This window comes from Grampus griseus, assembly GCF_964374135.1.
Source record: "Grampus griseus genome assembly, chromosome: 11".
In the NCBI taxonomy this organism is placed as follows: Eukaryota; Metazoa; Chordata; class Mammalia; order Artiodactyla; family Delphinidae; genus Grampus; species Grampus griseus.
In genome coordinates this window covers 92,431,902-92,459,166 of record NC_139005.1, presented here as the reverse complement: position 1 = coordinate 92,459,166, position 27,265 = coordinate 92,431,902, and the positions used below count along the sequence as shown (strand labels likewise).

The window sequence follows — 27,265 nt, the reverse complement described above, 5'->3', positions numbered from 1 at the left end:
TGGATTGGTGTCATCAGCTTCCTGAAATATTAGCTGGGAGTCCAGCGAAGGCCATATGGTATTCACTGTGCTGTTCTTAGACTTTTTCTGTTGGTTTGTAACTTTTAGAGGTCTGGAGGAAACAACCCCAACAAGCTCTTCCCATCTTTCTGAAGCAGAGTCACAAGCAGAGAAATACACTGGGCCATGCTTTGCGATCACATAATAGCTGCAACCGCTTCCACACCCAAAGCCCAGAAGAGTGAGAGGATGAGAGGGATGCACCTGGAGGGTGTTGGGGCAGCCAATAAACTCTCTTACGCCTTAGCCAGGTTGAGCCAAGTCCGTCACAACCAGAAGTCTCCACAAGAGCACATTTGCTCCCACTTCCTGATGCAGCCAGGCTCAGTCAAGTACTCCCTCTTCCCCAGAAGAATCATAGTGAAGAGAATTTTCCAGACCTCGAAGTCCTCCCCTCAGCCAGCTCACAGATGGCCACCTGCTCTGCAGAAGGCACTGAGGATGCTCGAGGCCAGCAGGGCACACGTTCACAGCAGCAGCCCAGGTGTGAAGGATGCCTGAAATGGAGGGGGGTGCGCAGCACCTCACCTGAGCCTCCTGGAGGGTGAGGACCGGTCTCGCACCTGTCTCCACAGAGAGGGGCCGCAGCCTCCCGGAGTCAGCCCACACAAGTCCAGATCCTGCCTCAGGTGGTCACACTTTCCAGGGGTGTGCCGTCGTGTTTAACTTAACATCACCTTTAAGATGCTCATTCCCCAAGGAGTAGAGTGGGATGAGTAATGCAAGCTTGCTGGATTTTCTGAAGGACTGAGGCAGATTGGTATATAACGACTCAGTGAGGCACAAAGTGCTATTGTGCTAAGGTACCACTGCACACAGAGAATACTCTGCAACTGGGGTAAATCATTTCACGAAGCGGGTGGGCCAGTTCCGGGGAGAGCAGGCTCAGGCAGGGGCTCCTCCCCCCGCCCCACCCTGGACACAGACTTCAACCCACAGACACTCCCACTTGCACTTTATTAAGTACGGGAGGACTGGTTACAACAGGGGTGGAGGTGGCAGGGAAGGCCCATCCCCCATCCCCACCATCACGGGCACGCAATAATAAATAAATAGCTGGGGGTGGGCGCGGGGGAGAGGTGGCACAGCAAACACTGACAGCACGGGGGGCGGGCCACAAAAGCCCCCCTCCCAAGCTGTGACCACCGTCAACACTGGTCTGGTACCGTGATCAGGGAGGGTGGGGCTCTCAGCTACAGAAGCCCCCAGAGCCACCAAGTGGCCCCCTTTGTGGAGGAGGGGTGTCTTCAGCACTTGGACCCGTATTTATGAACAGAAATCTGGACCCCTGGCTGGTCCAGTCAGACCCAGATTGTCCAGAGGCCAGTCTCTCAGACTTCTGGATTGTTCTATTCAGGATCCAAGAGACTAATGGGTCATTATTACCTAGGGTCCTGATTGGTCTACCAAGGACCTAGGACAAGAAAGGGTCATTGTCGCTTAGGCTCCCAACTGGTCCACTCAAGACCCAACAGCAACGAGTCACTATCACTTAGCCTTCTGATCGGTCCATTCAGGGCTCAGGACAATAATGATTCATGGCTACCTAGACCTCTGATCGGTCAATAGGAACCCAGGGCCAGGACCCAGGAGCAGGCAGAGCCCTAGAGGCCCCAGGGAGGAGGTAGGGGATTAAGTGCTCAGGGTTGGGGGAAGTCCTCACAAGGCAGCAGGGCCCAGATTTAAACAAGCGGAGGTCACAGGTCAGGATATAAGGCCACCTGGCTGGGTCAGGCCAGGGTAAACCAGTGGCAGGGAGGGGGCAGCTTCTGGGACAGGAGAGTGCCCAGCCACTGCTGGAAGGGGGTCCGAGGGCCCTGACATCTTCCCTGGGTTCCAGCCCCACCAGGGTAGAAACTGGGGCCAGGGAGCTGGTAGCCCTTAATGCAGCTCTTGGCCCATCACCTCCATCTACAGGAACAGGGTGAGCAAGGGTTGCAGCCACAGTTGCTGGTCAGGTGGGCTCAGTCCTCCAACCCCTCCATCATGTCCGCGATGCTCTCCACATAGTAATGGGGCACGAGGTCGTGCTGGCCGGCTGCCAGGTAGGTCTGGGCCTCCTCCAGACGGGAGACGCCTGTGAGCGTGAGCACGGTGGTCATGCCACAGCGGTGGCCGAAGAGGATGTCGGTCTCCAGGCGGTCGCCCACCATGAGTATGCGGCTGGGGTCCACGCTGAAGTGCTCTGTGATGCACTCAAACATGTAGGGGCTGGGCTTGCCCACCACCAGGGCCTGGCGGCCTGAGGCTGTCTCTACGGCAGCAGCCAGGCTCCCGGTGCCTGCAGGGACATGGAGACTCGGTTAATGCGGGTGGCAGCGGGGAAAGCATCCAGGCCCGGAAACTGGAATTCCCATCGAGGCAGCTTGGCATGGGGGTCAAATTAGGCACTGAAATGAGTTAAAAGGCCACCTGCTTCCAAGTCTTAGTGTAGGGGTTAAGGGCACAGACTCTGCAACCAGATGCCTGCATTCACACCCCATCTCCACCTTTCTTGGGCAGGCTACTTAACCTCCCTGTGCCTCAGTTTTCCCATCTCTTGTATGGGGATATCAATGGCAGTATCTCACGTGGGTATTGTAAGGCCTGACTGAGCCACTGCATTAACCGGGCCTGGCTCAGTCAGCCCTGCGTGCCGTTCACAAGTTTACCCAGGCGGCCACACGCCTTTGGGCAAGCCAACCTCTCTGAGTTTCCCTAGACTCACTGGAAAGGGGGATCCAAGTAATGCCTACCTTCAAAGAGGTGCTGTGAGCACCACAGGGGCAAATGCTTTGGAAACAGAAAAGCCCTTAACAAACAGCAGTTGTGGTCATTGCTACAAGAATGTGTGCTCCTGGCATCAGAAACTGGCACAGCCCTTTTGGAACACAGCAGGGCACAGAAATGTTCGCACCTCTGACCCAGTCAGCCTCCACTGGGAAAGTGATCACAAGGCGAGAATTCAAACTGGAGACAAACAGCTACATGGTTGAAGATGTCCGTGGCCTCAGTAACTATAATAAGCAAAATTGTGGAACACACCCAAGTGTTTAACAATAGGAGGACTGTCTAGAAAAGGCTAATTCCCAGCCCAGTACCATCCTGTCCCACACAATGAGTCCACTGTGCCCGTCTCAGGGGTACATCTTTGTGCCAGAATGTTCTACCTTCACACTAATGATGAGCATATTCTAAAGTGCCAGGGGCTGTGTGGGAGCTCACGAACGCCCATTTTACAGATGAGAAAGCTGATGTTCAGTGTCGTTAAGTAACTTGTCCAGGGTTGCACAGCTTAGTAAGTGGCAGATAAAGGATATGCATTCAGGTAGGTCTGACCCAGACACATGCAGGGCCAGCCTGTACGGGCTTGGGAGTGCTGAATGTTTCATTTTCAGGAATTCTGAAATGAGTTGGTGGTTAAACAAAGCCACTATTAAAAGTCAACTTATATAAACTTAACAATCAAGTGAAATATGTTTAAAACAAAGCTAATAAATTCTCAAAACTCATCACTTCCTAATTATTTTACCATTAACTATGCTCTTGAGGTTACTTGCATCCTAATGATGGAAATATTACAGAATGGCGTGTACATATCTTCCCAACCCCATGATAAGTGACTTCACGTTGGTAGGCTGAAATCAGCCACAGTGGGGGGAGTACTTACACCACAGAAATTGGCAAAAGGCATAAATCAAGACTCTTCCAGTTCCTAGACATCAGTACTCCACTGGTCTGACCCCAAATGCTCTGGGCCTCCTGTCTCCCTTCTCATAGGGGATGACACTCAACTTGATTAAGCCCAAGACACAGAAGGTGCACAAACAGGAAGAATCCTCAGCCCTGCGGCCCCCAGATGAGGAGGAACTTCCTTAGGATCAAGGCAGAGCTGGCCCAGAGCAACCCTGTTGGGAAGGTCTCCCTGACCTCTGACCTAGAACTCGCCTGCTTGTTTTCCTGAGAACTGGGTAGGGAAGAAAAGCCATTTGCCCTGTTAGTTAGAAATTCCTTCCAGGATGGGAAGGGCTCAACTGCGTCACCCCAAAGTGATTTTCTCAGCTCAAGAATGGTAGCTCGTTGGGCTTCTCTGGTGGTGCAGTGGTTGAGAGTCCGCCTGCCGATGCAGGGGACACGGGTTCATGCCCCGGTCCGGGAAGATCCCACATGCTGTGGAGCGGCTGGGCCCGTGAGCCATGGCCGCTGAGGCCCACGTGCTGCCAAAGAAAAAAAAAAAAAAAAAGAATGGTAGCTCTGGGGACTTCCCTGGTGGTCCAGTGGGTAAGACTCCGTGCTCCCAATACAGGGGGCCTGGGTTCGATCCCTAGTCGGGAAACTAGATCCTGCATGCATGCCGCAACTAAAGATCTTGCATGCCACAACTAAGACCTGGCACAGCCAAAATAAATAAATAAATGAATAATAAATATTAAAAAAAAAAAGAATGGTAGCTCTGTTAGCATATTCCTTTCCTTTTTAAAATAAATTTACTTATTTATTTTTGGCTGTGTTGGGTCTTTGTTGCTGCACGGGGCCTTTCTCTAGTTGCAGTGAGCAGGGGCTACTCTTCGTTGCTGTGTGCAGGCCTCTTGTTGCGGTGGCTTCTCCTGTTGCAGAGCATGGGCTCCAGGCGCGTGGGCCTCAGCAGTTGTGGCACCCGGGCTCCACAGTGCAGGCTCAGCAGTTGTGGTGCACGGGCTTAGTTGCTCCGCAGCATGTGGGATCTTCCCGCACCAGGGCTTGATCCCGTGTCCCCTGCATTGGCAGGCAGATTCTTAACCACTGAGCCACCAGGGAAGTCCCAGCATCTTCCTTTCCTACCAGGTCGGAGCCGATCCCTCTTGGCCCCCCATGTCCCACCTCACTCACTCAGCCAATATTACTGAGGCCCAACTATATGCCAGGCACTGTGTGAGGCACTGGGAATAGAGCAGTGAATGAAGCTAAGATCCGTACCCTGGGTGAGCGAGCATCCAAGCAGGGGAGTCTATGAACGTAACTGTGTCCTCAGACCACTACATCCCACTCTTCTCAACAACCTGTCATCCAAGGCTGGCGTATGTTTTGCTGGTGATGTATTCCTAAGACAACAGGCATTTCTATTTGCCATCTCAAGTGGCTGCCACATGGTAGATAGGTAAACACACAATTTAGGAGACCCATAGGGACTGGGGAGGGGGAACTGGGGTGAGATTAGCATTATTTCAGATTTTATGCATATTGGGGCCTTTATTAGTGTTTTTATTCCACTTTCAAAGCTGCATGATTCAGTTGTGCCCAAACAGGACACCAGCGCTGTATTTGTTAAGCTCTGTCTCCCCCTCTTGGCTGTGGGAATGACCAGCAGAGCTGGCGGGCAAAGCCAGATGGGTGGTGAGACCCAAGGGGCACGTGTGGGCAGGGCCTGGTCTCTCCCCAGCTCCTCCACACCATCCTTCCTGAGCCCCTGGGGGAGCTTCTGAACCCAAAACCTTAACCTGAGCTTTGAGGCCCCCAAAGAAACTCACTTTTCATAGCATGGCCTAGGGTAGGCAGGAGCTAGTGCAGCTGGGAGCCCTGACCAGCACCCTCACCTTGGATTTATGGGGAAACTGAGACTGAAGTGGTCATGCAGCAAAGCTAAGACGGGCCTAGAACTATAAGATTCTCAGCCTGGAACTGGTTCTGCCATGGCTCAAGCCCTGTTCCATTCCCTAGTGCCCTGTCCTGCAAGATGCCTCCTCCAGGAAGCTTTCTCAGATCTCCTCAGCTCTAGGACCTCCCTGCCACCCATCTTAATACTGTGTCTACTCCTCAATCGATCCCACCCTGCCCTCCTAGGGTCCGGTATCAATCGAGTCAGCGGCCAGCAGGGAGTGAGTCATGGAGATCTCACCCTGCCCTCAGCTTACTGACTGGTTGTCCACACACACACTCACTACTGTCAGTTAGCCTCTGCTACCACCTGCTCTTGTCTAACTTGAACCCTCCAAGATGTTGGCGGCTCACTTGCTCCTGCTTTCTCTGCAGATCTGAATTCCCAAATGACAGCAGTGAAGAGTGCCTTGGATGGAGGGGGTGGGGTTTAGAGGCTGGGGGTAAGGTGGCCTCAAGAGCCAAGTTCAGATCCTCTTGCTCTTTCTTGGGTGGCTCACTTCCCTTCTCTTAGCCTCAGTTTAACTGGGAAATGGGACAATAACTTCCATCTCCAGAGTAATTCTGAAACTAAATAAGACACCAAGGTGCTTCATAAAGCTCTGCAATAGGAGAGGCCTTGGATACAATTTACACCATCTGAGCACCTGCTGTGTAGCAGGCACTCATCCTGATCACTCTCTCCTCAGCGAAACTGTCATGGTTACCATTCCCATTTTACACCCAGGGCAGAGATGCTCAAAGGTTATGTAACTTAACAAGATTACAGAGCCCTGGAGCTGGAACTGGAACTCAGGTCAAACTCCATCCACCTTCTGCGCTCCCCGCACACCTGCCTTCAACCTGCCGCTAGAAACTCCTGTTCCAAACCTCCAACGGTGGCGGGGGGAATCCTTCCAGGCTTTGTCCCCAATTCTCCGACCTCACCCCGATGGCGGGTGGGGAAAATGACAGGAGCCCTTGAGGCTGGTTCAGAAAGGCTAGGATTGGGAGTCGGGGCCCTGGATTCCGCCTGCAACTCCTTGAGCCACAATGGGCCTCAGTTTCCTCATCTGTCAAACCGGGACCCCACTGCTGCCCCTCACAGGGTGACGGTTGCAAGAATTACCACATGTGGACATGAAAGCATCCTGGGCTCTTGCTGGGTGGGGACCGCCCTCACATCCCTCCTGTTCCCCACCTGGCACCTGGATACGCCCCTTCCCCACCCCACTCGCAGGAGTGGAGGCATAAGCGCCCTAGCTCAGTTTCCCCGCCAGCCCCGCGCTCACCGGGAGTCCGGCTGCCGTCGCTGAGCGGGTGCCACGGGTCGCGGTCGGTGGCCACCAGCAGGCAGTCGGGGTCGCGCAAGTGCGCGCAGGCCTCGCTCAGCTTAGCGAAGGAGAAGTGCTCGTCGTAGCCCACCAGCACGGCGCGCACGCGCGGGGCCGAGCCCGGGTCCTCGTCGGGGTCCCCCGCCAGGCGCAGCCCCGCGGCGCGCAGCTCGGCCCGCAGCCCCTCGCCGCCCAACACGAACACCGCGCCCTGCGCGTCCGGCGGCCCGAGCTGGCGCTGGCGCAGGAAGCGCGCAGCGCACAGCGCGGAGCTGAAGAGCTGCTCGGCGCGCAGCCCCCCGAAGCCGAGGCGCGCGAAGCGGAGGGCCAGCTCGGGCCGCGCGCGCCGGCTGTTGTTGCTCACGAACAGCGTCGCCTTGCCAGCCCGCGCCAGCCGCTCCAGCAGCTCCGGGGCGCCCGGCACGGCGCGCTCGCCGTTCCACAGCACCCCGTCGCAATCGAAAAGGACCCCCTGCGCCCGGCCCAGCACGTCGCGCAGGGTCGCGCCGCGCAGCCGTTCGCAGCGCGCCATGCAGCCGGCTGGCTGCCCGCACGCTCGCGCCGCGCCGCTCTGTTTCCGCGGGCACGGCGCGCTCGTCCGCAGCTGGCTGGTTTCCGGCACCTGCCAATCGGCGCGCCGCAAGGGCCAGGGGGCGGGGTCACGGCCTGGCCCGCGGCCAATGGGGGCTAGAGTCTCGGGGAGGAGCTGGGCTGCGAGCTAAGGGAACCTGGAGAAAAGGGCGGAATCGCGGCCGCCACCGAGGGAAAGGGACCAACGACGGCCTAGCCTGGTCCTTCGTCACTCCCCTTAGTTCCGCTGGGCCAGTAGTCGCTGAGCTTCAGTCCTAACTAGCTTCTTGCAGGGATGGGAGGCTGAGAGACTGACGCTCCTTTTGACCAATAAGGAGTTACAAGTAGAAAATATGGCCCGCTCCGCGTTCCCCAGCCAATCAGAAGCTTAAGACGGCTGGTTGCTAGGAGGAAAACAGATGCTAAAGGAGATGTTATCTTTGGGTCAAATCTCATTGCTCTCTGAACCGTGATCACACCAGTTACGAGCGAAGTCTTGAGAAGAGTGTGGGTGTGTTGAGGAGAGAGGCACACGGTGTCCTCTCGGACGCTGGAGCCCTTGGTCTAGACCAGTGGTTCTCCAATCTGGCTGTGCGGTGGAGTCCCCAGGGGAACGAATATTTTTTTTTTTTTGAGATATAATTTACATACAGTAAGATGTGTAGATCTTAAATGTACAGTTCCATGACTTAAAAAATATATATTTATTTATTTAATTTATTTATTTTTGGCTGCTTTGGGTCTTCGTTGCTGTGCGTGGGCTTTCTCTAGTTGTGGCAAGTGGGGGCTACTCTTCCTTGCGGGCACGGGCTTCTCATTGAGGTGGCTTCTCTTTGTTGGGGAGCACGGGTTCTAGGCGCGCAGGCTTCAGTAGCTGTGGCACACGGGCTCAGTAGTTGTGGCGTGCGGGATCTAGAGTGCAGGCTCAGTAGTTGTGGCGCACAGGCTCAGTTGCTCCGCAGCATGTGGGATCTTCCCGGACCAGGGCTCAAACCCGTGTCCCCTGTGTTGACAGGTGGATTCTTAACCACTGAGCCACCAGGGAAGTCCAGTTCCATGACTTTTGAGAAACGTTTTTTAAAAATACCAATGTGTTGCAGGATCCCAGAAATTCTAGTTTAATTGTTTTGGGTGAGACCTGGCATTTCAAAATTTCTTTGCTTTTTTAATTACCCAGGGATTCTACTGTGAGGCCAGAGTGGAGAGGCACTGGGCTAAAGGCAGTCTGTCACCCGAGGACCCTGGAGCGGGAAGGAGACAGAGCAGCAGTAGCCAGTTGCCCAGGGCAGTGATGGGACCCAGCTGCCTAGGTCCCCACTTGGGGAGGAATGTGTCACAATTCTGAGGTGGTCTGCCAACCTCTGAGAAGGTTCTGAAGACGTGTCTGACCCCCAGGAGCAACTGGAGCTTCAAAGACCTGGGAAAAACCACACCCTGTCACTCAGGCTCTGAGGCTGATATTTTCTGTGCCTCAGTGCCCTGGGCATTTGCTCCTGGCCTTTGCATAGGTGGTCTCCTTTGCTTGGAATGTTCTTCCTTCTTCCCTTTTTTAGCTGGCCAGCTCCTGAAAGACTCCCCCTCAATATCACCTCCTCCAGGAAGCCTTCTTGGCCTTCACCCCCCCCACACACACACACACCAGTCTGGGTTAATTGGCTTGCCCCTAAGTGTGCTAACATGGGTTCCCAGTGCCATGACACTTGATTCTTTTTCTTTTTTTTGGCCTTGCCACGCGGCTTACGGGATCTCAGTTCTCCAACCAGGGACTGAACCTGCGCGCTCGGCAGTGAAAGCGTGGAGTCCTAACCACTGGACCATCAGGGAACCCCCATGACACTTGATTGTAATTGTCAGTTCTCCTGCCCGTCCGTTCCCAGGAGCTCCTAGGGCATAGGGCTGAGCTGGGACCTAGCCCAGAGTCTGGCACAGAGCAGCCTCAGGGAATATTTGAGGACAGATCCATCCCTGCTCCACAGGGGAGCCTTCCCTGCCTTCTCTGGGAACAGAGAACACCACAGGTTGGGGGAAACAGCAAGCAGTCATCACTTATAGGGCACTTCTGTGTGCAAGGGCGGTACCTTGGTCTTTACAAGTGTGTCTCTTTTAATCCTCAAACCAACATTTCTGTGGTGGAAGTTGTTAAATGTTTTCACAGATGAAGGAGACTCCAAGAAGTTAAATAAATTGCTCAGGATGTGAGGGACTGATCCAGGCTCTGGAATCAGGCAGACCTGGGCCAGGTCCATGCCTCACTTGCCACGTGACCTTGGTCATTTTCTGAGCTTCAGTCTCCTCACCTGTAAGAAGTAATGGGATCTACTTCCCTGGAAGAGGATTAAATGGAAATCATGCATAGAAAAGCACGATAGGTAGCACAGAGTAAGTGCTAAAAATGTTGGCTGTTATTATTTCAGACAGGGAAAAAGAAAGGAGGCAAAGAATAGGTAATTTTTTCCCCTTTATCAAAGTGGCTTCTTTATTTCAAGAACAGAAAATAAAACTATCATTTGGGCAGCTGCTCCAGTTTTGTCCAAAATAATTTATTTACCAGCCTTACAAAAAAATATGTTGGCAAGAGAAAAATAAAAGTCCTGTAGGAGCAGGCAAGCGTCTCCTTCCTTCCGGCGGCTCCCCTGGGACCCTGCCAGAGAGTGGGGAGTTGGCTGAGGGGCGCCCCCAAGCCCAGGGTGGAGCCAAGAGTAAGAGGTCTGGAAGTGGAGGACTGTCCTGAGTCCTCCTTGCCGTGGGGGCCGACCCAGCGGACACCGAGGCACTTGTAGGCAAAGGCTGGAGGCCCTCACCCCCTTGGGAGGGGTGAGGGCTGTGTCCTGGGAGGACAAGGTGGGGAGGAGGGGATGCTGAGGGCTGTCGGGGAGAAGCCGCCAGCTCAGTCGGTCTCTGAGGCGAGGCTCCTGGGCCGGGGCTGAGGGGGGATAACCGGGGGAGTGGGGGCCCTGCCTGCAGCCTCAGGGGCCCCTCCCTCCTCTGCGGCCGCCCCCAGGTCCACATCGGCAGGTGTGCTCAGAGAGACTGGGACAAGGGAGGCTGGCCCCGGGGAGGCCGGGCTGGGGGAGGCTGGTGGGGGCCGGCTCTGGCGCCGGGCAGGCTGGGGGGCAGTGGGGGGCAACGGGGGTGGCACCGTGGGGGCCCGGAGGCTGCTGCCAACCAGACGGCGGGGCAGAGCCCGGGGGGTCGCAGGGCTGCCAGAGCCAGGGGGCAGGGGTGGGGCTGGAGGGGAGCCGCGGGTGCTGGAGACCTGGGGGGGCGGCATGGTGGGTCTGGCCGGCGCTGGGCGCTTGGCTGTGGAGGAAGGAGAGGGGCGGTTAGGCGTTCACACTGCCTGCGGCAAATCCCCAAGCTCGATGCCACCCTGGGATCTTCGAATCTGCTGTATCTGCCGTTCGCTCTGCCGGGAACAGTTTCCACGCTAGCTGCTCACCATTCGGGCCTCGGTCCACGTCTGTCCTCAGCTAGAGGGCCCCTCCCCCGCCCTGCCCCAGTTACTGGCATATTTTCCGGTCGTATTTTCTTCACGGGACTTCTTGCCCTCTGAAATGATCTCGTCAGTTTTAATTTTGCTCGATTATTGCTTGTCTCCCTGACTAGAATGTAAACTGAGTGAGGCCAGCTGACGTCCAGCTGGCTAGCGCCGTGTGCGTGTTCAGTACAGAGCTGCTGAATGAAGAACTGCTGCCTGTTCCACCTGCCACCTGGGTCCTCCTCACTTCCTCTCAGAAGCCCACCAGAACTGCCCCACCCCAGCGCTCAGATGCCCCTGCACAGTCCAACCTCACAAGGCAGCCGAGGGGCTAGGTGGGGCAGGACATCTGGCCCCTGGTCCTAGCTCTGTCTCCACCCACTGGAGGGCCTGGGCAAATCACTTGCCCCCGGGAGCCTCAGTTTCTTCATCGGTGAGATAAGATGACAGCCTTGACCTCCCAGGGCTGACGTGAGGACCAGCGCAGGTGATGCTGTGACCGTCCTTTGACTTGTGCTCCAGTGAGCAAACATCCTGCTTGCACCCCATCCAGGAAAGGTGGCTAGAAGCCCCCTCCTGTAAGAAGATCCCTGTGCGACCTGCCAGCTCCTGCTGGTCCAGAGGCTCCTGACGCTGTTCCATCTACTCCCATCCAGGTGGAAAACTCTAGAGCCTCCTGGGCTGGGTGTCCCAAGTGTCCTAGTTACCCTGGCAGACTCTGCACCTGAACCCTCGGCCTCCTCACCTGCCTGGCTTTAGGCCACCTGAACAGGTGAACGCACCAAAGGGGCTCAGAAGGAGGCTACCAAACCACCACCACCACCACCACCACCCTCCTTCGCTGTCTTTTGAAGACCCCATCCTCCCTCTTCACTCTGTGATCCCTGGTCTTCTTGAGGGACTGAACTCCACCGCCCCCAACACTCAATCGCTGACCTTTATCGAGCATTTACTGTGTGCTGGGTATGGGCCAGGCAGCACCATTTAATTCTCCAAACAGCCCTACAAGGCAGGTGCAGTTATTGTCCCATTACACAGAGGAGGAAGCTGAGGCACAGACAGGTGAAGTCACCTGCCCAAGGTCACAGAGCTGGAATCTGAACCCAGAGTGTCCGGCAGCAAACCTGGGCCCTTAGCCACCTGGATTCCTGGTCTCCCCTGGCTGTCTGAAAACATGGGACAGTCTGGGATTGCCCGGCCCCTTTCCCTGCCCACCCTCTGCCCCCCTTCTCCTCCCACAGCCAACTCACTCCTCCGAGCCATGTCCTCTGTTGGGGTCGCTGCCTCCAGGGAGCTCCTACTGACCTTGGGGGAGGCTGGTCTGGGGGGTGCCTCAGACTCTGCCCTGCGAGGGAAGGAGAGGGTCAGGGTCAGCCTTGGCCATCACCCAGAGGACTCCTGGAATCCTGGGGAGATTTCCAGCCAACAGGCTGAGTTTGGGTCCTCCCAGGAGTTGTTCTCCACCACTTTGTGGCTGGGCCTGGGATCTGATAAGATGCTTCTGGCATGGGCCAGAGTTTGTATCCACTGAGCCCTGGCTGCTGTGTGACACTGCGACAGTGTCTGAGGTCCCTCATGTGACCAAGATGTGGGGTAGAAAGCAGGGCCTCCCCTGTATCTCAGCTCTCAGCCTCCATGTGACCTTTACGGGATGTTCTGGCCACTAGAAGCCAGAGAACGGACGAGAAGCAGGGGAGGAGGCCAGGGCTCATTCCTGGCTCTGCTCCGTTGGCTACTCCTTGGGGAGGCCTTTCCTGAGCCCCCCTTGCCTGACTCCTGTTCCCTACTCGACCCCCCGACCCTGCTCTACTGTCCTTCGTAGCACACATCACTGCCTGACATTATACTGTGCCTTTATCAGTGTTCTGGTTGATTCTGTCTCCCCACTCCCTGGAATGCGAGCTCTAAGGGCAGCATTTGTCTGTCTTGCTCATCTGAGGAAATTCATGGTTTGGGCCCCAGCAGTCTGTGATAACTGATCAATACCCGCTGGGTACGGAGGCAACGTGGCACCGTGTTAAACCTCCCGATTTAAAGGATCAAAGAGAAGACTGGAAGGTACAGAATTTACACATTCCAAAATGATCAGTTCCCTAGTTCCCTAAATCTCCAGGGTCTGAAACAGCGCCTGGCACACAGTAGGTGCTCAGTAAAGAAGCATATAACACAGAAGGGAACACATCAGAGGTTGAGAAGAATATGCCTCTGAGGTCTCTATCCTACCCACTCCAAACTGGGAAACCTGGTATTTGGGATGAAAATATAATAATCATATTTCCTAAAATGCTACTGGACACCCTGAGAGATGGTGTCTCAGGCTAGGCATCTCAAGGCCAGGACAGGGGCCATTCATACCCATCAGTCCTTACCTTTCCTTGAGAGCCACTGAGGCTGGGGCAGGGGCCGGAGCCGGAGCTGGTACAGGGGCCGGGGTGGGTGTGGCAATCGATGGACGCTCCTCGGAAGCCGGCCTGTCGCTGACCTTGTCCTGGGGTGCAGGCGCTGAGAACAGGCCTGACACGTTGAAGTTGATATCTGCAGACAGAAGGGAGCAGATCTGAACTTACAGAGTTTCCGCAGGCCTCCCCTCCTCAGCCGGTGTTGGGACCACTTTCCCTTTCTCCGGATGTTGTCTGGACCATGTTTCGCCTTCCCACTCCCAGGTGGGCCTCACAAGAATCCCACGAAGCAGGCATCATCATCCCCATTTTACAGATGAGAAACGGAGGCTCAGAGTGGAGGAGCCATTTCCTCCAGGCCTCGTGGTGAGTTTGCAGGGTTGCCAGGGACTGAAGCTGAGTCTGGAGGGCACCAAGCTGGGCAGATGAAGGCACAAAAAGGGACACGTTCACAAAGGCGGGAGCTTTACCTCCAGGGAAGAGGGTGTCTGCATTCTGTATCAGAGCCTCGACCATGCCCACCACCTGGATGGATGAGACGGAGGCTGCGTCCAGCTGGGCCAGGTCCCTGGGACGAAAAGAAAGTGAAAGTGAGTCATCATTTAGCAAAGTCTAGTGACCCCAACTCTCTGGCCCTGTGCTGGGCACTGGGGACACAAGGACCAGGTGAATAACAACCCCTCACACATCACAGCTCTTTACAGTTTACAAAACAGTTCTCCGTTTATTATCTCATCTAACTCCCAAAGCAAACATCCTCAATGTCTGTCTAGTTTCTCTCCCATTTACAGATGAGGAAATGAAGGTCCAGAGTGACTTCCTAAGGCCCATCTCTGGAAGGTGGGGGGCGGGGGGGGCGCGCTAGAATCAGATCTCTGGGCGCCCAGCTCCCCGTAACAGGCCACCAAGCACCCCATTACTGCCTTTACCCAGAATGCCTATCTCCAAAGCCCCATGGGATCCATGATCCCTTTGGCTGCTCGTCACAGCAGCTTTGACAATTGCAGCTGCTCAACCTACTCCAAGGATGGGGAAACGGAGGCCCAGGGGAAAAGTAAGCAGCAGATGTGGGGGGGGGAGGGGACTGCCGCCTTCCCCCCAACCTGTGGCCACTCACCCTTCTTTCTCAGGGGGCCACAGCAGGTTGGGCCCCAGGACAATGGCGATGTTGCTGGGTGTCATCTTGTTCACCTCCTGCGCCTCGGCCAGCAGTGCCAGGAACTTCATCAGGTACCTGGGGCGTGGGAGGGGCACTTGGACCAGGGGCAGGGCATCTTGGGCCATGAACACCCATGGAGGCCCCCCAGGACCTGAGACTTCTCCAGCCTGGGATTGCCAAAGAGTGGCAGACACCGCACAGGACATTGAGGAACATTTTTACTAGTTACATTAGCTGATCTACTGAACACCACCTACGTGTCAGGCACTAAGTTGAGAACCTCCAGCCACCCTAGAGTAGGGACTGTTATGCTCCAGGTCTTCCACATGAGGGTGCTGAGAGTTAACTCTGTGCTGAGAGGCACAGAGAGTTAAATGACTAGCCTAGGACCACATAGTGGCAGAGGTGGGATTTAAAGCCGGGTGGTGTGGCTTCAAGGTTCAAGGTATGTGTTCAGTTCGATGTCTAGCATAAAGAAAATACAGTTAATACATCAAAGTGGTATTTTCAGAAATATTGCTTAGGACAAGGATACCAGCCCACGGCCCTGAAGTGGCAGCTGGGCCTTGGCTGGGGGAGGCCTGGGTGTGGGCTGGGGGCTCACCTGAGGTTGCTGAGGTTCTCACGGGGCAGGCGGCTGCACACCTCCTGGAGGGCCTCCAGCCGGGCTCCTGGCTCCTTCAGGCTGTGGACGGGGGAGAGACCTGGTGAGCCTGCCCTGGGTGGCCCCTCTGTAGCCTCGTCCTCCCCAGCACCTGCCCCCCGCCATCCTCACCTGGCTGCCCTCATCCAGTCATCATAGAGGTCAAAGGTCATCAGGGGCTCCGGCAGCTCCCGCAGGTAGGACTTGAGGGCACCTGGAGTGGTGGCGGGGGCTCAGATGCAGCCCTCCAAGCCCCCAACTTTACCCCCAGGCCTCAGCTCTCTCCATGTTAGGAACCTTTAGCTCTTGTTCACACTAACGTGCCTACGTCTGATCATTTCTTTGGGCCACGGGCCCTTCTGAGAAAATGATGAAGCCTAGTGATGTTGTCCGCAGAAAAACATACACACGTTTCAGGGGGCTCACCATGGACCTCAACATTAAGGACTCCTGTGTCTCCTCAGATGTCTATCAGGCCTTAAGCCAACTATCATGGGATCATTTCAGGCAGCTTCAGGGAAGGGATTTGGGGGGAAGGCTCTCCACCCAGGGCTCCTCAGAGCAGCTACCTGCCACAGCGTGGGGGTCAGAGCAGAACTCCTGCAGGCTGCAGGGGTCCGAGGCCATTGTCTGCTTGAGGCGCTTCAGCACCGAGGCCCCGGCGGCCAGACGGAAGAGGCCCTGAGGTGCGAGAGGGGGAAGGTGGGGATCACAGAGGGGTGGGCGGGGCAGGACACCCCGGTTGGGAGGCCCTGGCCCACTCATGGCCTGGAGTAGGCCTTGGGGGCCCACTGGGCTGGTGGGCAGAGTGAACACCACCGTATTCGTGGTTCCTCTCGACTCTTAAGGTCTAAGATTCTGAGCAAAAGGGGAAGTCTAGGGGCTTCCCTGGTGGCGCAGTGGTTGGGAGTCCGCCTGCCGATGCAGGGGACGTGGGTTTGTGCCCCGGTCCGGAAAGATCCCACATGCCGCAGAGCGGCTGGGCCCGTGAGCCATGGTCGCTGAGCCTGCGCGTCCGGAGCCTGCGCTCCACAACGGGAGAGGCCACAACAGTGAGAGACCCGCGTACCACAAAAAAAAAACAAAACAAAACCGGGAAGTCTGGGAGGAGCTCAGAAAAGTCGTGGGGAGACAGGAGTCTGGTTAGGAGTGAAAGGGAGATAGGAGGCCCAGCAGGACTGTCCTGAAGCCTAGGTCTGCCTTTGGGTGTGGTCCACCTCCTAAGGGTCTGTCCTTAGGAAAGCAGCCGATACACTAGCACGACCGAGGTGCAAAGGACGGATGAGGGCAGCGTGTGGCTGTGACTCACGTGGAGTCTCCGGCTTCACCGCCACTTTCTCACCTGCTGGGCACGTCTACCCACTGGCCTCTGGCTCCCCCTTGCAAAATGGAGCCAATGAGGGCTCCCACCAAGGGTTATTGGGATAATCCAATGGAACAAGGAGCGCAAAGGGCTGATGGCACAGTGCCCGGCCCACGTGAGCATCGTTAAGTGGGAGGTGGTATCACTTCAGCAGCAGGAGGCCACGCCTTCTCCCGGCACCTGTACGCTAATGGTGGTGAGATTACAGGTCCCAGCGACGGGCAGCATGTGGGAGGTGTGGGACCGAGTGAGGGCCCTGGTGTTCCTTCCCCACCCACTCCAGTGAGCCCCACCTCTTCCTTCATGCCCTCAGAAAGCAGCATCATGACGCAGGCCTCGATGGGCAGGGCGATGTCCCGGCCCAGCTCTCGCAGGTGGGTTCCCAGAGGCACCCCATACACCCTGGAGAAGGGGGCGGCCATCATCGAGGGGGAGGGGTCTGCAGGGACGAGACAGATCAGCGGCCCAGGGTCCTCCCACCTCTGAGCATCGAGGTCAGGGCAGACAGGGGCATCCCCAGACATTCTCAAGGGGCTACCACCTCCCTCCTGACCACCCATGCCACACATCCTGAAATTATCCAACACATCTCTTGAATCCGCCCACCTCCACTGCCCCCACCCCAGTCCGGGACACAGTCACCTCCCTCCTGCCTCCTAACAGGGTTCCAGTCCTGCCCCTTCATTCCATCCTCCACGCAGCCGCAGCCGGAGCAATCTCTTCATCGCAAATCTAATTGAGCGCTCCCCTGCTCAGAACGCATCTCTGGCTCCCTGCTGCCTTTCGTGATGGAGTGCAAGCTTCTTAACGTGCCCCAAGCAGGGTGGGGGTCAGGGGTGGGGGTCGGGGCCTGCCTGTGTCCCCACCTGTTTGGCTGTGGTTCTCCCTCAGCTCAGCCAGGGCCGTGTCCAGCGAGCTCAGAGACTTGCGATGGTAATCGGCCTGAATCTCCATGAGCTATGGGGACAAGAGGGCACCCCCGGGGGGAAGTGAGGGAAGCTGAGCCTCCCCCAGGGGCCACAAACGCAGACCCCTCCCTCCCACCATCTCGCAGGGGGTCTCAGTGGCCCCGGAGCTCCGGGTGGCAGGAGCCTGGTCTTGGACTCACGTGGATAAAGTGGTTGGCATAGCTGTCCTCCTTGGTGGCAAAGTGGTACAGATCGGCTAAGTACTCGTCCTTGGGGACAGAGAGGGGAGGGCTTATACCAGCGAGGCTGGGGCCCAGCGGGGAAGCTTGGAGGGGACAGCAACTTGCCCAAGCTGTACGGGGAGGGTCACAACCAGCTCTCCTCTCTCTGCTTACGGTTTGCTCCTGGGGCCAGCCCGCAGGGACCCCTTTGAACTCTTGGGGGGCTTTTACAGCTTCTAGTCCTCTTCTCTGTGTCCCTATATCCTCAGCACAGTGCCTTGTGTTACTCACCCCTCATTTGTTCACCCATCCTTCATTCATACATTCACTCACTTAGCAAACGCACTGAGACTCCGGTGAACAGGCGTCTCTCCCGCCCACGTGTTATGCGTATGGTACAGACAGAAGTGGCTACAAGGTGATGGCTAAGTACACAGACCTTGGAGCCTGACAGCCTGGGTTCAAATCCCGGCTCTGCTGCTTCCTAGCTATGTGGCCTGGGGCAAGTCACGTCACCTCTCTGAGCCTCAGTTTTGCCATCTGAGAAATGGGGACAGCACCCACCCGTGCCACCACCACACATGCAGGAAGCCCAAGTGCCCCTCACCTTGCACTGCTCCACCTTCCTCTTCAGCTCCTCCTCCTCCTCCTTCAGCATCTCCACCTTGTTGGCTGTGGTGGTGTAACTGCCCGGGCCGCCGCCCAGGCCCTGGCCACTGCCTGAGTTCTTAGCTGCCTGACTGAGCCTGGGGAGGATCCCAAGGTGGGGTGTTTACGTCCCCATCGCATATCCAGAGCCAAGGGCCCCTCCACAGGCCTGACCACATAGGGTTCCGGAATTTATAGATGCAAATCCCAGAGCTGAACTGGCCTTGGGTCTCTGCCCACCCTGGGCAGAGTGCTCTGGCGCACCCCCTGGTGGTGGGCTTGGTGATCATGGCCACGCACCTCCAGAGTGGAGGGTGGGGCCCCTCCCGCCATCCAGGGATCTTGGAGGATTGTTTATGGCTATCCCGGGCTTTTGGGTACCCCAGCTGGCACAAGCACATGCACATACGCGCACAGAGGCACCCTCACATGCACTGTCCCCATATGTCTTCTTAAGGACCAGGCGTGTGCACAAGGACACACACTGTACTCAGTGGGCCCTGCAGCGTCCTCCTGGTGGGGGAAGGGCCTCGAAGCCCTGTGGCCACATCCGTAGGCTGAAGTAGGCGTGAACCTCACCTAGAGGCTGTGGCTCCCACCTGCTCTTGAGTGTGTTCCAGTCAGACACCAGCTTCTGCAGGCTCTTCTTGTGCTTGAGGATGGCTGGCAGCTCCTCCTGGGGGCGGGCACAGGAAGGGTTCAGCGGGCTGCGGAGGTGGGAGCTGGAGGCTGGGGAAGCTGGGGGCAGAGGGAGGGGGCAGGGTCACCTCACTCAGCCTGTTGAGCGGCTGCAGGACGTCCCGCTCCAGGGTCATCTCAAACTCAGCCAGGATGCGAGCAAGCTGGTTCTGAATGGCACAGCTCATCTCCAAGGCCTTCCTGTGGACACAGCACCCAGTGGGCCCGGGCTCCCACAGCCCCTCACCCCCCTCTGGAGAGACTGGGCAGGGTCACCTCCTCCCTCCCCATCACCCCCTATCTCTTCTGTCTCTCCTTCGTCTTCACTGAGCCCAACGCCCTTGCAGGCCTGGCCACCCTCACTGACCTGGACACTGTTCCCAGCCCAGACACTCTTCCCAGCCTGGTCATCCTTCCACCGTGGATGCCCTCCCTGACTGGGACCCTCTCCTGACCCAGATCCCTCCTTGGCATCTCCAGGTGAGGGCCAAGGTCCCTGTCCGTGCTCACCCCATGCTGGAATCGGGGTCCAGCTCCTTGAAGCTCTCGGCCATCGTGGTGGACAGAGCCATGAGGGGAAGCTTCTTCTGCAGGGAAGGGCAGGGCCGGCTGTGAGCGTGAGCGCGTGCGCTCGCCCACTGGGTTGCTTCCACGCCCCTGCCTGAGCACATGGTGAGTCTCCTAGGGGCAGAATCCCCAGCAAGGCCCTGGGCGTGGACAGGGGAAGCGGGAACCCAGGAGGGCCACGGACACAGGTGACAGTAGAAGCAGGAAGATGACAAGGCACGGTGGAGGTGACAGCTCCCCGTAACCATGTACAGAGCCCCCACCCATCTGAGGCCCCCCTGCCCCCTCCCAGAAGCCACACGATTGGGCAGGAAGGAGTCATGGACCAAGTCCCATCACTGAATGGAAAACTAAAAACAGAGGGCATGGAGCTTGTCCCAGTTCACAGTTAGAGGGAGGGCGGAGGAGCCAGGAACACAACCTCAGAGTGGGCCCTCTCCCCTGCCGCAGGGCATCTGTGGCTGACCTAGCCCCTGCGGAGCTCAAAACCCTCCACGGTTCCCTATTGCTCTGGCCACACGGAACTGTTGCCCAGTTACAAGTTTGCCCCCCACATTCCTACCTAGCGTTGTACAGAGCACCAGCTTAGGTCAGGGAGACCAGAATTCGAATCTCAGTTTTGCCACTTACTAGCTGTGTGACCTTGAGTGGGTCACTTTACCTCTCTGTCTCTGTTTCCTTCTCGGTACACAGTGCTAATAAGGGCAGCCTCCTCCTAAGGTTGTTTTCACATTAAGTGAGGCAATGCATGGAGATATCCTAGTAACAGACTAGCAGTAATCAGTCCATAAATACTGGCTACTGGTTAAGACCAGTGAGTAACACTCAAAATCCAGCTCAAATGCCACTTCTTTCAGGAAGCCCTCACAGACTGCCCAGTTGTGAGCACCTGCTCTGGGTGCTGATTGGACAGAGAGGTTCAGGTGCTGTCAGAAGCCTGGCTGTGGCTCAGAAGATTGGTGCAGGCGGGCGGCGTCAAGAAGGGGATGGGGAAGAAATAGGACCTCATGAGTGGGGTGCCGGAGGAGCCTTGGGACAGAGCAGTCTCCACCCCCTTGGTGCCAGAGACTCAGACTAGTGGGGAGACCCCAGCCCCGACCCCGCTGCCCCACTGGACAGAGGTGTCCTGCCCAGGCCCCTCCTCCCTGGGACCCCCACTCACCACCCGCTTGTCCATGTCCGCCCCGCTCTGGCCCTGCAGACAGGCCTGCAGCCGTTTGTGCACATTGTGGGCTGCTCGCTTGGCCGGCTCCAGTCGCTGCTCCACCTGGGAGGGGGTCCAGGGGTTATGGATCGTGGGGGGCTGTTGTCCCCCATGCCCCACTGTCCTGTTCTCCCCCAGAGCAGGAACTGCCTTTCTCTTCCCTCCTCCTGGGGACCCCATTGCCAACAGCATTGGAATGACTCAACTCGGGCCCCCACCTGGCATCCCTGCCTGGCCCTCTGCTGACAGCCTGCATGGGCCTGCCCTGCCACCCGCTGCCGGCCCAGGCACATACCTGCTGCAGGTCCTCCCCCAGGAACTCGGCAGTCTCCGGGGTGCTGCAGGGGGAGACAGCTTCTGCTGAGCTGGCCCAGGTTAGGAAACCCCCGCCTCCTCCTGCCCCCCCACTGCAAACAGGGCACCTGAACCCCAGATGCTTCCAGTGCCCCTCCCAGTCAGGCCGCCCTGGGTGGCCCGCCTGCCTCATCCCCGTCGGAACACATTCCATGGGGGCGGGAATAGGATACCGGGCTTTTTCCTCCTCCACCCAGGGCTGTGTCCCCAGAGAGGGCGGACGAAACCGAAGCGGGGACTGGGGGCGCCTCTCTCTTCTGCTGACCTGGGGAAAGGAGGCCCGGGCTGCCCCAAGAACAGGAAGTGTGCGAGCTCAGACTCCTGGGCTGTTGGTTACAAAGGGCTCTGGACTGTGGTGGTGGGCAGGTCCTGGGCCCCTGCCCGGGGACACGTGGGGACAGGCTCCGAGCAAGTCGGCCTGACTGCCCATGCTCATATAGGCATCTGTGCCAGTGTGTGACTACAGCAGGTCTGTGGACACCCAGTCCGCTCCCCTGAGCCCAGAGAATGAGAAACTCCCAGCGCAGGGGGAAGAGGAGAGAAGACAGGCCCTGGGAGCTCCCCAAACTTCCACCCTCCACACCACCAGCTCAGGGACTGTGGTGGGAATGTGGGGATGTTTCCACCTGAGGCTGAGAAAAGCAGAAGCAAGACAGAGAAGCAAGGACGCCTCTGGGCTGGAGGACGGTGGGAAGAGGCGCAGGGCAGGGCAGGGGCGGCCCCTCCTCCCATCACTACCAGGACCCTATCTCTGCTGCTCCCCCAAGGTCTGGGGCCCTGACCATCCCTCCCCCGCAGGCAACCAGAGATGGTTAACAGTCCCCCCTTGTACAGAGGGGACAAGTGAGGCCAGGGAGGACCGTCCACTCAGGGGCTCATGGAGACAGAGAAGACCCAGCATCCTTGATCCTCCACCCACCCTCCAGTCAGGGGTAGGGGTGCCCCTTCCCCCAAAGGCCAGCGCCTGCCCCTCCTGCTCTGGCTAGGAGAGGGGATGGCATTCAGAGGGGAGGAAAAGAGGTGGCCAGTCAGAAGGTGGCTGTCCAGCTGTCCTCAGTCTCCCCCCGACCTCCCACCTCCTCTAGGGTCCTGCCGGGTGAGAATGGGACTGGAAGGGAAGGGGTTGACACTCACCGTCCCAAGCTGCCCGTGTGGGCCAGCTGCCGCATGCGATGCAGCTGCCTCTTCATCATCTTGGGGGAGGGCTGGGGGCTGCGGGGTCACGGTGGGGGTCGAGGGCCCGGCAGCCCCCGGCCCAGCCTGCCTCTGCCCGCGGCGCCTCTCTCGCCCCGGGTGGGTGGGCGGCGCTCTCCGCTTCCTGGGCCAGCCGCGCTCTCGCTGCAGCTCACTCTCTCCTCCCCCGCTGGCGACTCCGCCCCCGGCCCCCAGGTCACTCCTCTCTCCAAGTTTGTTTTCTCGCTCTTTCGCGTCTTCCGGGCCCCCCAAGGGCGCCCCCGCTACGGTCCCGGCGAGTGTGGGTCCGCCGGCCGCCTGGAGATCCACAGGTTGTGCGCGCGGCCCCTCCTCCCCGCTCCTCCCCGCCCAGCCCCGGTGGCGGGAAGCAGGTAAGCCCGTTCCTGCCACCGCGCCTGCCCGGCTTCCTGGGTTCCTGCCCCACCCTCCGGCCTGCAAGCCCTGGGTATAAATAACCTTGGCACCCTCTTAAAGGGAAAACAGCGTTCCATGTTTAGGAGGCAGCGGCCAAGGACAGGCCCATCTAGGCCTCCCAAAGGATGCTGTCCAAGACTCCCTTCCGGAAGGACCTCCTGGCCACCTTGAGCTAAAGGTCAACCCCTGCTCCTCTGCTGGAAGATGGGCTGGAGGCTTTGGCTTCCTGGGGCCACGCTGCTGCAGCGTGCCCTTGGACAAGTCCCTGGAACTCTGGACTCACTGTCTCTAATGGCCTGTGGGTCAGCTGTCCTGACGCTGCCCACCTGGAAGAGTGGATAAGACACTCCTGCCTGCTCCTCCAGTGCTCCCATCGCCCTTTTCACGGGGGTCCCCACCACCCTCCAGCCACAGTGAAACCTCCCAGAGCAGTTCCCTGACACCCTGCCGTCTTCCAGCCCCAGCCACGAGTTTCCGCTGTCTGTGAAATCCCTTCCCCGGCAGACTTCCTCAGTCCCTGCACTAACTTCTTGTAAGGCAAGGACGTGGATACTGCTCTGACCTCCCCAAACTCGGTACTGTAGTAATTTCTTCGGCTCTCCACCCAGAACACACTGGGACATACAGCAGATGCTCTATAACTGCCAGTTAATACAAGATGAGAGCCTTTGGCAAGCAGTAGGCTCTTCTTAGTCTGAACCCCTGCACCCCTTGGGCATCAGGAGCTCCGGGGGGGGGGGAGAGGGAGGGGCCTGGGGTAGGGTCCTAGCACACCTACTGCACTTTGCCTTGTTGGAGTTTCAGTTCAATTTGAGGGTTACTTGAGCACCTACTGTGTGTGGGTGGGCAGACTGGGCACTTCTGAGGGCAGGACCTCCACCTCAGACATCTCAGTGTGCCCCGGGCCCAACATGGGCCTGGCACACAGTGGGCACGTGCTGGCCACCCCTCCAACTCTCCAAAGGGAGAGCCAGGCAGACCCTGGTGGGATGGGGAGGGGCTGCAAAGGGAACCCGAGTGTGGAATCCTGGCCGGAAGTTGGGAGGCTCCTGGATCAAAGGCTTAGGCCAGGATGAGGGGATTGATCCCAGGCTAGGTTTCCTTGCCCACTTCCCCTTCTCCCAGCTGGAAGGCCCCTGGAGGGGGGATTCTAGGGTGGGCAGGGCTTGAGGAATGCCTCGATGGAGGGAGACATTAGAGTCCAGTATAGACTTGGCTTCTGTTTTTTATTTTTTTTTGGCTGTGTTGGGTCTTCGATGCTGCGCGTGGGCTTTCTCTAGGTGCGGTGAGCGGGGGCTACTCTTCATTGCGGTGCGTGGGCTTCTCATTGCGGTGGCTTCTCTTGTTGCGGAGCGCGGGCTCTAGGCTCACGGGCTCAGTAGTTGCAGCGCACGGGCCTAGTTGCTCCACAGCATGTGGGATCTTCCTGGACCAGGGATCGAACCTGTGTCCCCTGCGTTGACAGGCGGATTCTTAACCACTGCGCCACCAGGGAAGTCCCGACTTGGCTTCTTAAAATGTGGCGCTGCGCTTTGCAATGTTTGGGTTCTAGTCCTGGCCTCTCCACCTCCCTCACTGGACAGATCCCAGAACTTGGTGGTGACTCAGTTTCCCCTGTCTCCGTAATGCGCACAACCTACTGTGTGCAGAATTAGGGAACTGAAGACTCCCAAGGCAGCAACTTGACACCAGGTGCCACTGTCCTGCCATTTGGGAAATCTCCAGGCTACATGGCGTCCCCATCCTGCTCCAGCCCTGCCTCTGGCCCAGACCACACTGGTCTGGGCTCGTCCACTTCCCCAGCTGTTCTAAAGGTCCTTGAGGGCAAGGCCTGGCTTCTACCCCTGTCCCTCCTAGTCTTGCCCGGGCCTGAGCCCCCAGCTGCAGCCTGGGGAGGGGTCAACCTATGTGGGCTGTAGCAGCAGCTGCTGTGGAAACAACTGAGCTGTATAATCAGGCCACGTGAGCTCTGGGCCTCCCATCTGGGCTCCAGACTCCCCTCCAGCCAGACCCAAGAGCCTTTGCAGGAAGGGCACCTGGCTCCTCCATGTCCAGCCTGGATGGGGCTGCTGGGTAAGGGGTATGTTTTAGGGTATATTTAGGCTCGAGCACACTCAGATGTTGAATCGTGAAAAGGTTGGAAGCCCTGAAGTTTGGGTCATTGGCTGTTCTTTCGAAGGATGTTGTCATCAGAGACTTCTGGACTCAGAGGTTTCAATCAGTGGATATTGAGATCATAGTTTTAGAACTGCAGATGCGGAAGGGGACCTCAGAGGTCACCAGCCAACCCCTTCTCTAATGACTTGCTGCGTCTCCTCCTGAGGAGGGCCTGGGCCTTGTCTGGCTTAGGCTGAAATCAGGGGCCTAGCAATATGCCATAGTCACAGGAGCTCAATAAACACAGCCGACTTGAATGGCAAGCGAAGACATCGCATCGATGGACGTTTATTTCCAACCCAAGAGACAGAGCTTACTGGTGTGGATGGAGCTGGCTGGCTGGGCTCAGCCTCTCACCAGCTGGGTGACCTGGGCTGAGGTAGTTCACCTTTTTGAGCCTGTGTCCTCCTCGGTAGCTTGAGAATAATAGCATCTACCTGATGGGTTGTGAGGGTTAAATAAATTAATTTGTAAACTACTTAGGACAGTGCCTGGCCCTGTTTATTATTCAGCCTGCGATGTCAGTAACGGAAAGACCTTTTAACCCCCATTCCTGCCTCAGTTTGCCCCTAAATGTGTCCTGCAGCCTGGGGTCAATGGCATTTATTGTCATGTACTTCAGCACATCCTCCAGTGAGGTTGGTATCATGTGGTTTTATTTATTTATTTTAAAATTAATTAATTAATTTTGGACTGTGTTGGGTCTTCGTTGCTGTAGGAGGGCTTTCTCTATTTGCAGCGAGCGGGGGCTACTCTTCGTGGCGGTGCACGGGCCTCTCATTGCGGTGACTTCTCTTGTTGCGGAGCACGGGCTCTAGGCGCGCCAGCTTCAGCAGTTGTGGCACGTGGGCTCAGTAGTTGTGGTACACGGGCTTAGTTGCTCTGCAGCATGTGGGATCTTCCCGGACCAGGGCTCGAACCCGTGTGCCCTGCATTGGCAGGGGGATTCTTAACCACTGCGCCACGAGGGAAGCCCTCGTGTGGTTTTATAGGTGAGCAGACCCAGGCTCCTGGCCCAGGTCCCTAGCTGGCTGAGTGGTAGAGGCCAAGTTAGAAAGCAGATCTGACAGGCCCCAAAGCATCCGCGTGCTCTCCTGCTGTACCAGATGGCACTGCCTGAAGACTCTAGAAATGCTGGTCCCTGCCCGCCCCCCCCCGCCCCCGCCCGCCTTAATCCCTGCGGCTGCTTCGGGGGGTCCAGAGGCTTCACTGCAGATCGTCTGCCAAAACCCGCAACGGTCTGGGAAACGTCTGCTGCTGAAGCTCCAGCAGGATGTGGGCAGGGAGGCCAGTGGCCGGCGCTGAGGCGGTGGTAGCAGGGGTCAGCTGTGGGGCCGCGGGACTGAACAGGAACATCCCACTTCAGACACTTGAGAAATTGTTTGTGGCCGTATCACTGCTGCCCTCCAAGGGGAGGCTTCTGCCCAGAGCAGTTAGGCATGTGCTGTCACTTCTGGGGCTCCGAAAACTTCCTTGCCTCCTCCTCCAGCCAAAAGGACTTACTGGGGAACCCCAAGTGGGGCTGAGGCACGGCGACTCCACCGCAATCCTGACAGCCCCAGAGGACGGCAGCGGATGGGGGTGGGGTGGGGGGGTGCGATGTGCAGTCAGGGTGGCCACCTCATAGGACTCCTGGTCACATCTGGGCCCTAACATATGCCCTCAAGCACTTCATAAGCTCCCTAAGCCTCGGTTTCCCATTTTCACAGGGCAGCTGGAGGGAGGGGCTGCGTGCTGCCGGCCTAGAGCGGCGCTGGGCTAGAGCCGGCTCCCCTCTTATCTGCCTTGCTGGGCCCGTGTCCCCGCCAGGAGGCCCGCGGAGAATGGGGGCAGGGGCATCAAGACGACTGCAGGGACAGGCTCCCCAGGCGAGCGGTGGCTTCTGTTTCTCTTGGCTGCTATGAACAGACGAGCCCAGTGTGCTGTGGTTATTTAAAAAAAAAAAAAAAGAGCTGCTGCTTCCAGCCGCACAGATAGAAGTGGAAGTGTGCCTTCAAGGCCTGGGAAGTCCCACTGCTCCTGGCGTGGGCGGGGGTGGGGGTGACCCTTGCAGAGACAGAGAACACTCCTGCGAGTACCCCCTTCCAGCCTGAGGTCTCCAGGGGCTCTGGACCTGTGTCTGGATTGACATGCAGTATTTGGGGGATGCCTCCTCCAAGTGGTGAAAGCAAAGGGTCCCCTCCTCTGATCAGACACCCCCTCTAGCCCCTCAGACAGGTGCGGGCTCCTGCGGCAGCTCCCCTGTGCATCTCCCTCCCAGCTCTCGGCGGTCATGCTCCTGGCTCAAGGGTCCCGTGCCAGGCTGTGAGCTCTGAGGACAGG

At 57.7% G+C, this 27,265-nt stretch overlaps 2 protein-coding genes across 2 annotated transcripts; both read right to left on the bottom strand.

Moving 5' to 3' along the window:
- Positions 1–1,040: 1,040 nt before the first annotated feature.
- On the bottom strand, positions 1,041–7,518 carry PDXP (pyridoxal phosphatase; the record flags this gene model as incomplete). Its single annotated transcript, XM_082666788.1, has 2 exons — positions 1,041–2,341; positions 6,945–7,518. The coding sequence occupies 2 exons, from the start codon at positions 7,516–7,518 to the stop codon at positions 2,025–2,027; spliced, it is 891 nt and encodes a 296-aa protein (XP_082522914.1). The 3' UTR covers positions 1,041–2,024.
- A 2,564-nt stretch (positions 7,519–10,082) lies between these two features.
- SH3BP1 (SH3 domain binding protein 1) lies at positions 10,083–22,391 on the bottom strand. Its single transcript, XM_082666586.1, has 18 exons — positions 22,313–22,391; positions 21,120–21,162; positions 20,783–20,887; positions 19,564–19,640; positions 19,143–19,254; positions 18,975–19,051; positions 18,335–18,473; positions 17,707–17,775; positions 17,465–17,555; positions 16,892–17,037; positions 15,805–15,916; positions 15,368–15,449; positions 15,197–15,277; positions 14,551–14,667; positions 13,904–14,001; positions 13,404–13,569; positions 12,285–12,379; positions 10,083–10,856 (listed from the first exon to the last, which is right to left on the bottom strand). The coding sequence occupies exons 1-18, from the start codon at positions 22,369–22,371 to the stop codon at positions 10,444–10,446; spliced, it is 2,082 nt and encodes a 693-aa protein (XP_082522712.1). The 5' UTR covers positions 22,372–22,391; the 3' UTR covers positions 10,083–10,443.
- Positions 22,392–27,265: the final 4,874 nt, after the last annotated feature.